Source organism: Pholis gunnellus, assembly GCF_910591455.1.
Source record: "Pholis gunnellus genome assembly, chromosome: 6".
NCBI lineage: Eukaryota > Metazoa > Chordata > Actinopteri > Perciformes > Pholidae > Pholis > Pholis gunnellus.
Genome location: NC_136532.1, coordinates 22,249,803 through 22,266,299, shown reverse-complemented (window position 1 = coordinate 22,266,299; position 16,497 = coordinate 22,249,803). Strand labels below are relative to the sequence as shown.

General features: G+C 41.4%; 1 protein-coding gene across 1 annotated transcript; it reads left to right on the top strand.

The window, feature by feature from the left end:
• Positions 1-7,004: 7,004 nt before the first annotated feature.
• On the top strand, positions 7,005-15,510 carry krt1-c5 (keratin, type 1, gene c5). Its single transcript, XM_079160503.1, has 9 exons — positions 7,005-7,093; positions 7,572-7,966; positions 8,546-8,628; positions 10,281-10,437; positions 11,358-11,522; positions 11,612-11,737; positions 13,267-13,484; positions 13,941-13,969; positions 14,654-15,510. The coding sequence occupies exons 2-9, from the start codon at positions 7,580-7,582 to the stop codon at positions 14,767-14,769; spliced, it is 1,281 nt and encodes a 426-aa protein (XP_079016629.1). The 5' UTR covers positions 7,005-7,093; positions 7,572-7,579; the 3' UTR covers positions 14,770-15,510.
• Positions 15,511-16,497: the final 987 nt, after the last annotated feature.

Genomic DNA, 16,497 nt, shown 5'->3' with positions numbered 1-16,497 from the left:
CTTAGCTTAGCAAAAACTGGAAACGGGGGGAAACAACTAGCCTGGCTCTGTCCAAATATGCAGTGAATAAATCTGCACACCAGCGACTCTAAAGCTAAATGACGCAGGATATTTAGTTTGTGTCAACTGCTCCCAGCCAAGAAATAGCGCTGCATCCACAGTGATTGTTGCACCACAAAAATAGTGAACTGCCTTTTTTACTTTTCTTGGACAGAGTGGAGGCTAGCTGTTTCCCACACATTTCTAGTCTTTATGCTAAGCTAAGCTAACAAGCTTCTGGCTCCAGCTTCAAATTTGTATTCTTGTGCCTAACAGATTTCATACCGTGTATCTGCAATGAGGTAAAATGGGCTAATTCATCAGCTTGAAATAAGTGCTGAAATTAACGCATATTTTCATTGCTGATTAATTGGCAGCTTATTTCCCCAACTAATCAATCAATCAGATAATTACCGAGCTCACATTGGGAATTCTGTAGCAACATTTTCTGTTACCTCGCAGTAAGCCTACATTTTCCCAAAGGTAAACCCTATATACTGCATTCTGTATATCTTAAACGGTGTTATTAATTGCGCTTGGCTCCAGAGGCCGCTAATTGGGGATAGCCTCACGCTCACAATGTCAAGCGCTACGAGTGTGGGCAACAAATGTACATGCCCAAAGCTGATCGCCAAGGTTCTGTCCAGATGGTAACCTTCGATTTGCGAAACTCTCGCGAGATGGCTGAGGTGAGGCATTGACCTCAACCGATTAAAGTTAGGATAGGTCGACGGGCGGCAAGCATCGTGAGAGTTTTTCGCATATCTAGGGTGACCATCTAGACGCGACTGATTGCCAGTTGCCCCGCTGCAATTTGATTGGCTGTTTGCCAAGTACTGTGGACCTCATTTGCATGCAGTTGTCAGAGGTTAGTATTTATTTCAAAGACAGAAAAGGTATAAGATTGTGGCCATCTTTAAGTGCTATGATTATGGCTATCATATATTTGATTATAATGGGTGTAACACTAACTACATACAGGGTTGTATGTGTGCAGTGAATTTATCTAGCTGTGCTGGTTAAGCGTTGTGTTGAAACTTTAGTACTGTATTCCTGAACTCCCTACATAAAAAACTATTCTATTAAAGGATTTAGGGAAATACCCTGATTGTTTAGGTTGCTGGTTATTTATTTTTGTCTAACGTTTGATTAGTAGTGAACACGTTTTCTCTGAGGAATTAAAACAGGTGAACACACATCTAATTTGAGTAAAAATACAGAAAAAGTGCGATCACATCTGCATTAATACAGTTTCAAGTGACGGCCGTGTTTCTCGTGTTGCTTGTGGAGGAACAGGACCACAGCAGATAAAAACATACACACAATGGTTCTCTTATACCACTCAGAGATTTAATTGAAGATCCCCAAACGTTGACTACACCAGGTGTATGCGAGTGTGTGTCTGCATCCTTTTGTATACATGATGTATACGTGTCTTTGTGTGGGAGTGTGCGGTAAGTGTATGAGGAAGAAGAGCACAACTTGTAACATAAAAGACTGATGGAATACTCTTATTCTTTCCTAAACTTAACCTAAAAACCAAACTCCCCTCCCCTCATCACTTTCAATCAATTCAAATCCAGGAGGAAACTTGTTTAGGAAAGCGATGCTCCTCCTTGTGAAATCTTAGAACAAAAGCCGTCAATATGCTTAGCAGAGAGATGATTATCAGGCTGACACAGTTTGGGCCACCTGCCAGCACTACACTGTAAAAACGCACATTTACGAGGGCTCGAGGCAGCGTTTAGGCATGTCTTCTCTGCATGCACAAGCATCCCTGAGCATTTAAGCCGCCCCGTTTTTGTCATCATGTCATGCGTCCGCTTCGGTGATTGGCAGCTTCAAGTGGTTACAGATGAAAGCGGGCCCCCCATGCTAATGAATAGGCCCCTGATTGCAGAGCTGCTCGCTCTCTGAATTACAGCGTCGCCCACCTAATGAGCAGATACACTGCAGTGCCCCTCGTCTCTGCGTATTCACATTTCTCTCCTTCATACTGATGAGCTCTCCCCTGCACAACAGTCAACAAAACCTCTGTGGAAGATTGCAACGTGAGCCATCTTCATCAGAACCCTCCTCCTCAAGTTTATTTCAGACGCTGCCATATGCTTCTTGTCCCCCCCCCCCCCGCTTCACTTGAGGATATTATTCGACTGAACTGATGATGGCATGCAATGTAGCTGAATGGCTGATGAGCATGATAAAGTCTCAGTTTCAACTCTTAAATAAAAGAATATGGATCATACATTTTCAGGATAATGAGATTAATGAAGATATACAACTGTACCACCAAACTGACAATGTAGGGGTGAATCTAAGTATAGAAAGGCTTTCTTTGTGTACTGTATGACTTTGTTAGGAGTAAAATAATCTACAGGAAACACAAGTTATCAGATATATCAATGCAGGCTATACACAACTTTGCATTTCATTATCTCCTGACTTTAGGAAATGTACAAAAATATTAGAGCGGGGCCGAGTCTTATGTCTCACTTTGTGTAAAAACCGAGGCCCTTCCATAAGGGTGCACTTATTATATTTAAACCCTGGCCTGTGATGACGATTGACATCGTTATCACAGCATGCAAGCTCCAGCTGATAAAATCTACCAGCAACATGCAGCCAACAAATCAATGGTTAAAGGCTAGAAATGAGAGTACTGCTTATGGCCACCTCTGTCTCAATCAAGGACCCATTGTTTCAAATATTACAATACATCTTGAAGAATAAACTCAAGACATTCAGGGCAATGTTTCGTGTTTTAATTCTGGTTTGTTCTCAACAAAATAAATGTGGCATCCACCATCAAAACGCATAGTTTTGTTGTTTTCCTCCAATAGCAACTGCTTATTTCTGGAAGCACTTAAAGCATTATATCATATCTACATGTCATTTCGTCCCATCAGTTGTTTCGTGAGAAAAACAGCAACTTGAGCTCCTTTCCCACTAAAAGAAAACTCAATTTGTTATTCAGAACTTGACTATCCGAGGCTTCAGAACAGGGCCACGTCAACAAACAACAATGGGAGGGTTAACACTACATGAGTGAACAATTTTAGGTGAAACTTTCTTCCTTTAGGCAAACTGGACCACAATGCATTTACTTTGTGGCTCAGGGTGTTATGTTTAAATGTGGATATTGCACAAGCCTACCATTTAACCCTGGCTATAAAAGCTCCCCACAACGGGATTCAGTATCAAGTTTCCAAACAAAGCCAAAACAAAGCAAAATTAAGTCATTTGACTCTGGGACTATGGGTCGGTACATAGTATGCTGTAGAAGTTCTGAGAAATAAACAAAGAAACTTTCTTTCATGTGTAAACTACATGACTCTTACAGTAGCACACGAGAGCAGGAGGAGGGCCGACGAAAAGCAAGGAAATAGCTGAAACATATGATTCACTTCAACCAGGCTGACGGCCAGCCGCGCACTATGCAAAAATAAACACAGGACTCCACAGCAGGTTCCCAGAATGTGTTTATATTGGGGGAGACGACAACGTCTTTTGAAATATCACAGCACTTCGGTTTGATTTGTAGGAAGCTGGAGCAGGATGTAAATCACTCTCCTGAGGCATGTCGGAGCTAGAAATGCCTGCTTGCTGTATATTAGGAGCTTAAGGTGACGCTACTGTACAACACACTGTAAGACTGGGCATTCGGGTGAAAATAGATGCTTTTCATTACTATTTAGCTCAGCAAGAACAAATATGAACAGTCATACTCATATCTACTAAACTGTGTTCAGCGGGGGAGGAGAACTGCGGATCCGGACTGCGGATATTGTCGAGCGGTGCAAAGAGCACTTTGAGGAACTCCTGAACCTGACCAACGTGTCCTCTATGAATGACAGAGTTTGGAGACTCGGGGGGGGGGGGGGGGGACACACCCAGAGATCTCAGAGGTAGTCAAAAAGCTCCTCGACGGCACGGCGCCAGGGGTGAATGAGATTCGTCCTGAGATGCTGAAGGTTCTGGACACGTCGACACGCCTCTTCAGTGTTGCTCGGAGGTCAGGGATCGTGCCTTTGGAGTGGCAGAACCGGGTGGTACTGGGGTTTTTGCTATGAACCATCCTCTCTTTGTACAACCAAAGTGAGAGCTGTGTCAGCATACTTAGCCGAAGGTCAAACAAGTTTGCATTAGACGTTGGCCTCGGCCAGGATCGTCCCTCGTCACCGATCCTGTTTGTGATTTTCATGGCCAGGATATCAAGGCGCAGCCGAGGGGAAGAGTGTGTCCGGTTTGGGGACCTCTTGCGTCTCTGCTTTTTGCAGATGATGTGGTTCTGTTGACTCCTTCAGACCAGTATTATTTTTTGCAGGTGAGTGTGAAGCAGTCGGAATGAGAAAAAGCACCTCCAAGTCTGAGGCCATGGTTCCCTGCTGGAAAATGGTGGAGCGCGCCCGCTGGGTTGGGAGTGATTCCCTGCCCCAAACGAGAACGTTCAAGTATCTCAGTGTCATGTTCACGAGTGAGAGTCAAATAAAGCGTGAGATGGAAAGGCGGTTCGGAGTGGCATCAGCTGTAATGCAGGCATTGTACCGGACCATTGTGGTGAAGAGGGGAAGGCAAAGCTCTCAATTTCCCAGTCCATCTATGTGTACACCTTCACCTATAGTCATGAGCTTTGGGTAGTGACGGACAAACTGAGATCTTGAATACAAGTGGCCGAAATGAGCTTTCTTCATAGAGCGGCTGGGCTCCTTGAAGATAGGGTGAGGAGCTTGGACATTCAGAGGGAGCTCGGTCTAAAACTGCTGCTCCCTCGCGTCATAAGTTGGCAATCTTAAGGTGGTTCGGGCATCTGATCCATACTTCTGCGTACTAGTGGGGTAGTGGTAAGGTGTCAGAAAATGGAAATACAGTACTTGAATAAATTACTTCCCAAGACTGAAAAGATGTACCCTTCTTATCGCACTGGAAATCCCTCACATTCACAAAGACACAGTTATGAAAACAAATATCGTGTATGAAGACGTCTAAATAATTTAAAGAAATTAAATGTCCTGTACTTACAGAAAAACTGTAAAAAAAAAAACTCTGAACTTAAACCAATAAAAACGACTACTAAAGAAATCAGCTAAAGACACAAATATATTGCTCAGGAGTTTGTGGAGACCAAATTAAAGCCACAGAAAACTATACAAGATTTAATTTTAAGTATAATTGCTGGGCATTGTAACACTGTAATTTGGGCATCCTAACACTATAATGTTTGGGCCAACATTATTTTCTGTTGCTTTTCTGCTCATGATATGGTACTATAAATGCACATGCTGCATATTAGCAATTTAAAAAGACACATCCTTACATTTAATTAACACTCATGATTAAACTGATGGTCTTTAAATAAGTGAAGACTATTTATGATTAAGGAACCTCAAGCCTCACTGCACAGGTGGATTTAATTCTCTGTCAGCCTTATTTATTCTGGACATGCGTTGTGTATAATACAGTAAATAGGCTATGTTGTTACAGCAGCAGCAACTGATCTGGACATATTGTGCAGTATGTTTTCTTACCACTGGGTGGCGGTACATCCACGCTGCAGCCTAGTAGGGTGATTAGTTGAACACATAGGCAACATGTGGCAATAAACTCTGACAGACACACTTGAGAGGCATAACATTCATGTAATCACAATAGATATTTAAAAAAGGATATGGCATTAACAGGACGAAGACAAGAAATGTTACTTTTCTTTTGTTGAGACTTTGTTGGAGTTGATTCAACTTCATTGTTGACGGCTGAACAAAGTTCATGTTATTGTGTCAGACGCCTGAGACGTGATACATTCTATATTCAGATTACGAACCGCAGTCCAAGAATGTAATTAACCTTGAAATTACATCCCCTCTTTTATAGTCTGGATTTGATCACGTGGATAATTTCAGGAGCTTGGTGATCATTGTCGTCCTTTTTCAGTGTGTGTGTGTGTGTGTGTTTGTGTGGGGTTAGTGGAGTGAGAGCATGCGAGGCACTAAACCAGGTCAGTGTCACTGTGTGATCTGATCCTGCAGAGAGAATAATGCTCACCAGAGGAATGTTCTCATACAGTAACAGGGGACAGCATACTGTACAACAGCAAGAGAGGGCTGAGAGATAGTTGACACTTTTCAAATGTACAAAAAGGTGTGTTTCTGTCTGTGTGCGTTTCTGATTGTGACTATAATCCCGGTTTCTAGTTCCGCCACAGCTACGCCCTGCATTTCTCAGGGGTCTTCACTTTCTTTTCATTCGGTCCCTCCATTGTTCCCGCTTCCTCCCACCGGGCTGTCCTCCGGTGAAGCCGGTGTCTCACATCGCTGTGTGCATTGTGTCCACACTAAATGGGATCACTGTGGAGACAGCAGGGTGCCTGTTTCCAGTCCTGCTAGCCACACCAGTTTGTCCTCCCAGTTTCACCATACAGGTCAGCCTGAGGAGGTGGATGTCACTGTATGATGGCAAATATAGCTCAGTCAGTTTGTGTGCTAAATAGTTACTTGGCTACACTAATGTTTTACAGCACTATGGTGACGACTCAAGGTCTAACCACTTTTTTCTAGCTAGTTATCCATTCTGTCATGATTATTTCTAATTTCATTATATTATTAGCTCTAATATTCAGAGTAGTTTCTTTGTCATTACGTACATTTGGTCAAACTTAAAATGAACAAGGTTTAAATGACCTGAAAAACTTCAGTACACCAATAACAATTTAACCCCCCCCCAAAAAAAGAAACTGTCTAAACGTACAGCTGCTGTTTGCAAACGTGCAATCCGGCAGAAAATTAACTGCATTTAAAATGTTGACACCGACTTGTTTAGGTTCACGTGGACCAGTTTTTTTTTTTTTCATTCCTCTACAAGGTGTCAAGTTGCATCCTCCTCCTTGTTGCTGTGGGATTGGACACACCAACAGCAACTCCGCCCCAACAAAGAGAGTTGTGCCTCCGCAGACAAACTCACCTGTGAAATCTGGTCCAGTAACCAACAGTCACTCGCACCATCAGGGTCCAAACCTGACCAAGCAGCACAACAGAGGACCGACTGCAGAACTGAGAGCGATGTAAGTACTATGTTGTCTTTCTCCTCTGATTCTACTCATCAAATAACAACTTTATGTCCCTGAATGAGCAACACGACACAGATAGAGGGAGGCCTTGAAATCAAATAGATCCTCTATATTGTTTGGTGTACTTTTTAGATAACCTACTAACAAAACATAGTCTTTTATATTTAGCACTTGTAGTTTAACCATCACCAGTCACGTTGATAGTAGTTGTCCAGGGAGAAGTATAGATTACTTAACGAGCCTACACAGCCTGTTTGACAGAACTGTTAATCAAGCGCCCACAAAGAGACACAAAATAACGACAAAGAGATGCAAAGCGACTAAAGGTTTTTGAGCACTTTCTGTCCATGTTGGTTTGAAAGTTTATGACTGCTGTTTCCAAGGTCACTTTCAATTTTATCAATCAATCAAAAGCATGATTGAAGGTCTGTGATTTTGCCTGTGATTAAATGTTCCTCTTAATCTTCTGCAGTGGACACCATGGCCTCCACCCTCTCTGTGCGCAGCTACTCAGTGCGTCAGCCCTCCTTCTCCAGCATGTCTGTCCGGGACAGCGGACGCAACATCCGCTCCAAGCCCCCCGTCTCCGTTGGCATGCTGTCCCTGTCCCGCTCCGTCTCGATGGGCAACGGTCTCAACACGCTGGGCACCAGCCTCTCCTTCAACGGCCTCGGTGGCGCCGCCAGCGACAAGGAGACCATGCAGGGCCTGAACGACCGGCTGTCCAACTACCTGGATAAGGTGCGCTCGCTGGAGAGGTCCAACGCTGAACTGGAGGTGAAAATCAAGCAGCTCATGTTCGACAAGGTTCCAAGGGGGCACGACATCGAGGGGATGATGTCCCAGGCACATGCCATCGGGCAGGAGGTCAGTGTTTGTAGATCAAATTCAAGAGCTCACTTAACAGAGGATGTTCTTCGGGGAGCAACCGACTGCACCCCAGTGATCTTGATGTGTACTTGTTGATAGTTGATGGGCTTGATTGTGTTTGCCTTTTTACCTACATACCTGAAATCATATTGGAATACTTATACACTACTTTACAGCACTATGAAGAAGTCAAATGCAGGATATATGTTTAGGGTTGCTTGATTAAGCAGAAATGTAACTTTCTTATTTTAGTTTGACAGAAACTTTAAAGACCTCCAAGTCGACATTCACCGTCAGCTGAAGCAAAATTACATTTTCGCTCATTCACACAAAAGATAAAGAAAAACTTGTAGTAGTTCAAGTGGTCCATCTTCTTAAGGAAGTTAAAGGCAGGAATGAGAGGAGCACAAAGCTCATGCAGCCAGATAGATGTGGATGTTCACTGAGCTTTTAAGAAGAGCATGTTTTATTCTACAGTGAATAAATCTGCACGCTAACATTATAAAAAGCACATATCTAGGACATCTCTAGTCCTTGATGCTCTTCATTAACTTCCCACCATGTATCCCTGCTCAGGTGAGAAAGAAGACGCTGGAGAACGCCCGCATCATGCTGGAGATTGATAATGCCAAGCTGGCGGCCGACGACTTCAGGGTCAAGTGAGTGTCACACAGTGGGTCCTTTCTTTTACTTGCCTGTGAGTGTTCACATGCGAGCGTCAGACTGCAAAGCAATGTGAATAAATTACCTTTATGTCAGGCTGTGAAATAAGAGCCCCATTCCCACGGTGCCCAGGCAGCCGCAGGAGATGAAGATGGCCATCAGTGAGCGCAGGATGTGATAGATTGTGCGGGTCAGAGAGCCATCATCAGTTTCAGAAGTCCAGAGTTGGCAAAGTGAAGCTGAATGAAGGCCGGTGGAGTCAGTATTCACCCACCCACTGCTGGTGTTTTTCACATTGTGTTGATGGTATGTTCTGTGGCCTGGTGTGAAGGGGCGATACATCAACCTGCAGTTATTTATGGTGTTGGCAGCAAAGTGCATGTGTACCTCACATGCAGATCTTTGCATGAGTTTGGATGGCACTTTTCACACGTGTGCATCCACTCTGGAATTATTTCATGAGTGGTTTCATGTGTCCGCTGTTTGCACAACGTGTTGCATTATCCCCAGATCGTGCCTCTCATTCTCATGCCTTATCAACGGTAGAGTTAGTGAGTACAATTTCAAGGTACTTGTACTTTACTTCAGTATTTCCATTGTACGTATGCTACCTTCTACGTCTAACCCACTCCATTACAGGAAAATATAGCAGTTTTACCCCAATATATTAATATGCAGCTGTTACATTGCAGATTAACAATTTACAAAAATATGCTTAGTTAAAGATTATATATGCAACATGTATGTAAGTTGTGTAAAGTAGCTGATAATACTTCACACTATTACTTCTAACTAAGTATTTTTACAGGTAATAATACTGTTACTTAAGTAAACAAAAGGAGAAAAAAAATGTATCCGATTCTCAATAAACATAAAAATTAGGATCCAGGCTGAAAGATACTGAAGTTAACCTTTAAATTTGAGATAAACAGAAAAGCATCTGACTTGAGAGATCTTTAAAAAAAAAAAAAAATAATCCTGAAGGGCATTTAATTACTTCCTATTGAATTAATTAACTCTGCACATTTGGATTGAAAAATACTGTCTGCTACACGTGTAACTTTTGAGTTAATTTAATAAAAAAAGAAATACTCCAAGTCAAGGTTTGAAAGATGGCAGTAGGATTTCTTTTTCTATATGAAAATATAAAATTATGAAAGAAACCATTAATCAACATCAATATAGTTAGCAAAAAAATGTAATTAGTTTGTCAGAGCATCTTACTACTTTACAGCCTTCAGTTCTGGATGAAGGTTATAAAATGTGATTTAAAAGAAAGGAAGCTACGTTGAGTTGAGATTCTAATGCCAAACTACAGTTCCCAAGAATGAACGCTCCTTCACAACATCAGTATTAACTACTTTTCTTTCGATTTGTTGATGCGGCATACAAATTGAGCAGTTTTGGCAGCCATCTTTGATTGATTATGATGAATCACAACTTTGAAAAAGGGTTAAAAATCTTAAATCTGCTAAATGTTGCAGCAGATGGAATACTTTTATAATAATATGTAAAGAGACTCCTTTTTTTATTTAAACTGTAATCAAAACGTAATAAAAACACATTAGCGGCACAAACTGGGACTAGCGTTGCTAGTTACTTAATGTCTGCTGATGACCTCATTTCCTCCGCTGGGTTTTTCCTGCAGATGGGAAGCAGAGGCCACCTTTTGCCAGTCGGTGGAGAGGGACTGTCAAGCTCTGAAGAGAGCAAAGTCTGACCACGACCAACTCATCACCACTCTGCGAGGAGACCTGGACAGCCTGAAGGAGGAGCTCTACTTCCTGAAGAAGAATCACGACGAGGTGAGATCCTCTCCGAGGTGGAGGTCACGTCAAGACATGATCAATGAGTGTTTTCTCGTCAAGATAAGCACTTTACAAGTTGTCAAGTGCAGTCTTGTTTACATGTAGGATGTCTTTGCAGCACGGCGGGTTTACTGAGCAGCATGGAAACCAGGTTCCTGCATCTCGATAGGACTAATATCATCCAAAAGAGATGGAATACATTCCAATTATTGTTCTATCAGCAACACAATAGCAGAAGGTTTAACAGTATTCACAAGCTGAAACGTGATCATTTTAAGTGTGCGGACACACACCTTTTCTTTGTCGCCATGGTGCTTCAAGATAACACCTGTGTAAACAACATACAGGAGCATTTGAGCCCATCCAGCCACAGGGATTATGTGTTTAGACTCTAAGGCGTGGTATCCAGGATGTGGACTGTAAACCTGACCGGAGAATATTTATCTTGCACATGCAGAGGTCATAAAATATATATATATATATATATATAAAAAACAAAGGAGGAGTTCAAATTTACTGCAGCACAGCTCAAACTGGTTGTAAATAAATAATTTACGCATTCTTCTGTGCACTAAATCTTCTTACTGGAATAGAATATTCCAAACGGTTTTAAATGTTTAAAATATTTTCTTAAATTGTAATTTTGATAATTCTAGTGGAGCAAACTACTACATTTTGCTGATAGTACTTCAGTACTGCATTCAAAATCCTACATAAGTACTTTTAGTACTAGTGTGGTATTACTACTACGTCAACTAAAAGTAAAGGCTCTGAATACTTCTTCTGCCACTGGATAGTAGAGAAGACGGCGCCAAAATCAGATGTTCGCTTTCGGGTTGTCCAGGGAGTGAGGTAGAAACGTAGATGTTGCAGCATTAAACACCGCTTTCACCTTTTCCCTCTTTAAATGATCACAGGAGAAGAGTCTAATGAAGTCTCGTCTGGGCAACGAGCAAGTGAGCGTCGAGGTGGATGCGGCTCACGGTCCGGATCTGGGAGCCATCATGGCTGAGCTCAGGGTCCAGTATGAAGGCATCGCTCGCAAGAACAAGGACGACGCCGAGACCTGGTACCTCAAGAAGGTCCGTCACTGCACTAATCTGTTATTACTTGCCTTTTTTTCGTGGATTTATAGACTACATGCTCAACATTACTATATTGATGTCTCCAGTTGGAAGCAGTGCAGTCGGAGGTCAAAGAAAACACCGACGCCTTGCGTGGCGCCCAAGGTGAGCTCAGTGAGAGACGACGTTTCCTGCAGGCTCTGGAGGTCGAACTCGACAGTCTTCGGAAGCAGGTACAGTACTTCATTTAAAGACAGTAACAGAACTCCGTACGTTATCACAGGAATAACACTTTAACTTCTCAGTAAAATAGCTTTTAGCAAATAGTCTTTTTCTTGCAGAAATGAATCAAGAGCCATAGTAACTACCATTCCTCTACTTCTTTGGAGCTCAGCCCCGTCCTGACCCCTTCTCTTCTGAACACATGTTATCTATAGATAACAGCTGCTTTCTTCTTGTCAACAAAGAGCCTTTAGCAGCACAATGCACACAGCAATTTCATTGTGCTCCAATAATCAATCAGCGTGACAAGACGAAGAGCCAAACAAGCCAATGCTTTGTCCGTGTCTCCGCTTCATGTAAGCACAGGTTAAACGAGCATATAGAGCTGTGCAGTGGAGGCACATATAGCTCATGGATGTTTGCCTAATAGATAGCACACAGTATTGAATGCAGAGATATTACCGCGCTGACAGTCTTAAGTATCTCTGGTTGAGTGGTGAGGGGGGCGCGAGTGGATGAGCGCAACAGGTAAACATGCATAGAAATAATGGACGGTAAGAATGTACACTGCCCGACAGCGGTGATACATCTGTCAACCTAACAGAGGAATATTATGTAAAATACATCATGCTTTGTGTGAGCCGTCTGAGTTAATAGGTGCCCTGTGGAGTTTTCTCATAAATGTATTTATTAAGAGTTGGCCACCAAAACGCATCTGTGTGTATCCGTGTATTTCTTCCACATAAAACATTTGCAATGCCAATTTCTTTCTGTTTACATGTGTATTAGTGTGCAGTCTTCCTAATCACAGCCTGTGTTGGGGCATTGCAGAATATCTTGGCGTGTTACAAGACAAACAAACTATTATTACCTGTGGGGTCTAAAACTCCACAAGGAACCTTTAATAACTGTTATCCACATCAGTGTTTAGCTTGTATTGTTACATCTTGACTACACTACCAGTTAAAACTGCACTTTAAAATATTTTTAGAATAATATATCAGCTCTATGGAGTGTTTTAGCAACTTTCAGCTCCATGTTTTGGTTTTACGCCCCACAACCTTACCGTTTTGGAGAGGCGCTGTCATCTGCGTCAATTCCAGCTGCAGCAGATTTCAGGAAAAATGACCCGATAAACCCGCTGAATGCTTCCTGTAAAACAGCAGACAGACAGTTAGCAACAATGTGGCGAACTTTAAAGCATTTAATAAGTATTTTTCTCAGGAGTTGGTGCAGACCAAAACAGAGCTTAATTAAAGAGAGTGCAGGTAAATTAATTTGGTTTCAAAATGTATTTTCCAGCAAAAGAAAAGAACAGCAGATTTAATGTTGAGTGCTTTTGGTGAAAATTATATTTAATTGTTTTAAGTTTTTGTATAAATGTTGTGTATGTGAAACTGCTGCAGGATGCACCTTTTAATGACATTTCAGAATAAATAAAACGTCCTCTTCACTTCACATTGTTTTGTAATGTATGAGACTGTACAGTACGACTCGTTATTAACGGCCACTGATCATTACCCGTTGGCTCCGCTGACAGGTCGGTGTGTTGGAGGGAAACCTGGGAGAAACGGGGCACAAGTACTCTGTGGAGATGGACCGTCTTCAGGCCACACTGACCCATCTGGAGGACGAGCTGTCTCAGCTACGTTTGGACATGCAACGCAACAAGACCGAGTACGAGCAGCTGCTGCGCATCAAACAGAACCTGGAGATGGAGATCGCCACCTACAGGAGGCTGCTGGAGGGAGAGGAAACGTAAGTGAGGGGCGACATTCCACGATCAAAATCTACATAGTTTTATAACATTTTAAAGCAAGAGCATTTGTACGTTTTTTTTCTTTGAGTAGTGCCAATATCCCAATAAAGAGAGTTTGCTTGTCTCAAATGGCTTTAAGTATTAACTAATATTGCTTTTACACAGGAGCACATGTAGTTATCTTGAATATGAACGTATTGTACACATCAAATTAAATAGTTTGACATTTGGGGATTTACAGTACACTTTCTTGGAGAGTTGGATTAGGAGATCTATACCACTGACCACATCAAAGGTGGTATCAATCTTCTCTTCAAACTCAACAAGAGGAGTAAACATAAGTCCCATAAACAAGGAACTATTTCATTAAAGAGTCCTACTTGCATCAGATATTGAGTGAGCATGGTATCAGCCTGCTCTCTTGGATGACATTGTCATATTCTTTTGTCCCACAGGGTGAAAGAAACACCTCCACCTCCTAAAAGTAAGTGCCTTTAAGGACAAAAAGCTATTCTTTGTATCAAGTCTTCTCACTTTGTTTGCATGGTCCTGTGGTAAATCTTGCATGGAGGTTATTTGTAGAAAACTACTCGTCAGTTGGTCAGCATTGGCTTGTTAAGATAAATACCAACAAAAAAAAAGGATGAAAAAGAGAAGTTAGTTGTTGTAGAATTCTATTTTTGGCTCTTATCAGATCCGTTGTGGGTAATCGAGTGACCACTCAAGGAGAGAACTCATCCGGACAAAAGGGAGACTGAAAAGCTAAGGAAGTCATATTTTGGTCTAGGGTGTGGTTGCTTGATACCCAAACAGGATCTGATAAGAGTCAACAAAAAACAGCAGCAAACAGTGAAAGTTTGACATTCGATCTCTTTCCTTTTTCATCCCTTTTGTATATTTTTGGCATAAAGTTGGTACACACCAGCATGCAGGTTACTGACATTAGGTTACATTTGAAGGTTACCAATTTCACTCCCTCCCCTCCGGGAAAAAATAAAGTACTTCTGACACTGACGTTTCGGTTCAGCCTCATAACCTCAGTATGGAAAACTAATACTTTGCTAGTAAGACGCTGCATTGTTGTTAGATGACAGTGAATGTTATTTTTCAGTGCTGTTCCAGTAGACAAGAAAGATTAAGTTGTTTTTTTTTATATTCTGTGTCACAGAAGAACCCGATGTAAGGACAAGGAAGATAGTAAAAGTCGTCACCCAGACCATGATCAACGGCAAGGTGGTGGATGAGTCCAGTGAGGTGGAGCAGATCGAGGAGCGCAAGAAATGAGCCAAAGCCTGCTGACTGAGGTTCAAGTCTCAACACGACCTTCTTGATTTATGAAACGTCAACCTTAACTTAACTCAAGGTCCACTTACTACTATAGCTTTTTTCCAGAGCTTTTGACTACATGCTATGGTCTTCCCCAGCAGATTTTGTTTGCTCAGTTGTCATCTAAATCTGAAACATCCAGTAAAAACTGTATTTTTTGCTCAAACCGCTGTTTAAGGTTAAGAATGAACTTTCACACTCATTTTAATTTAAAGAAGTTGTTTTTGGGGGGAAATGGGCTCATTTTCTTTCTTGCTGGGAGGACGATGAGAAGACTGATTCCACGTGTCTGTATGTTGGATATGAATCTAGAGCTTGTAGTCGTTTGTAGTCTGGAAACGAGGACACAGCCAGCTCGGCTCTGTTCAACACAACCAGCATCTCTAAAAAAAGTCACGAGTTCACATGTTATATCTGCTTTGTTTAATTCATACAAAAAAGAAGTGTAAAAAAAGTGTTTATGCTAAGCTAACCAGCTGTAGCTTCATATTCAATGCATATTCAATGAGTCTTTTCATCAAGCTCTAGTCGTGAAAGCAAATAAAGAGTATTTTCCTAAATGTCTAACTTTGTCCTTTAATACTGACTGAAGGTTCTAGAAAATATATGGATCTTGCAACAGTATCTACTATATGTGCATGATAGTTTCACTGTGAAATAGTAATGGGCGTCTTGTGTTGTGCTGCAGTTTTATTATAGAAATTAACAAATCAACCAAAGCAGCTGTACAGTGTCAATAAAACAGTGTTTCAAAATAAGAGTCCCTGTCGATTTTTAAGAGAGTTTCGCTGAAACAGAAACTTTGACTGATACTCGAGGAGCATAATAGGACTTAGTAACAAAGAAACACATGATTCTGCACCAAGAGGGCAGAAAGTACAAAAACCTACATACAACAGTTTCAGGTTACAGGCTTTTGTGTATTCAAGTGTTGTGTTTCATTGAGTTTTTAATACACGTGTACAAACAACATAAAGTCACCAAAAGTTGACAAAGTGAAATAAGACGTCCACAAAAAGGGACATAAAGTCCTACAGTACTGTGATTAAAGACTATTGTGTCAACTTTCTGGGTCGCTGTGATAAAAAGATCACAGACAATAAGCCCACAGTTCAAAAACAAAAGTTAAAAATAGTAAAAAAAAAAAACGTCTACTTTAGATTCGGGCTAAAGATTTTTAGGAAAACCAACTTTATTAAGGTTTTATTTCATGTAATTTGATCACGACAAAACGCTGAATTGATGTCATTTGGGGATTTCAACTATTTTGAGTTTTAAAGCGGATAATCACTGAAGTGTTTTGAAGAACAGCTGTTTGTGTGGTAAACAGTATGTGCATGTGTTTATTATGTGTGAGCTTTTCTATACGTTTGGATATCAACGTTGTTGTAATTTGAGTCGCTGCACTGCAGCCGTCAAAGACTGAAGGGACTAATTATCTGAATAAAGATAGAACTGAAGTTCAGTTTTAAAAGTTTTTTCCCCTCAATCCTAGAATTAAAAAGGACAAGTTGACAAATGTTCAAGTCTGTCTTCAATCAATAGTCACGTTCATATGAACATTGAAACAGGTTTTGCTGGCTGTAATTATACCTCCTGTTCATATTGGATATTAAAAAGATCCTCTCGTCTTGTCGACTGAGATTTATTATATACTTATTAACCTCAAATGTCCATATCTATATC

Bases quoted from the DNA above. Each gene is read 5' to 3' on its own strand.
- krt1-c5 (XM_079160503.1), top strand. From the start codon at position 7,580: ATGGCCTCCACCCTCTCTGTGCGCAGCTACTCAGTGCGTCAGCCCTCC. The intron at 8,629-10,280 runs GTGAGTGTCACA...TTTTTCCTGCAG, and splicing joins GCCGACGACTTCAGGGTCAA to ATGGGAAGCAGAGGCCACCT. The intron at 11,523-11,611 runs GTCCGTCACTGC...TGATGTCTCCAG, and splicing joins AGACCTGGTACCTCAAGAAG to TTGGAAGCAGTGCAGTCGGA.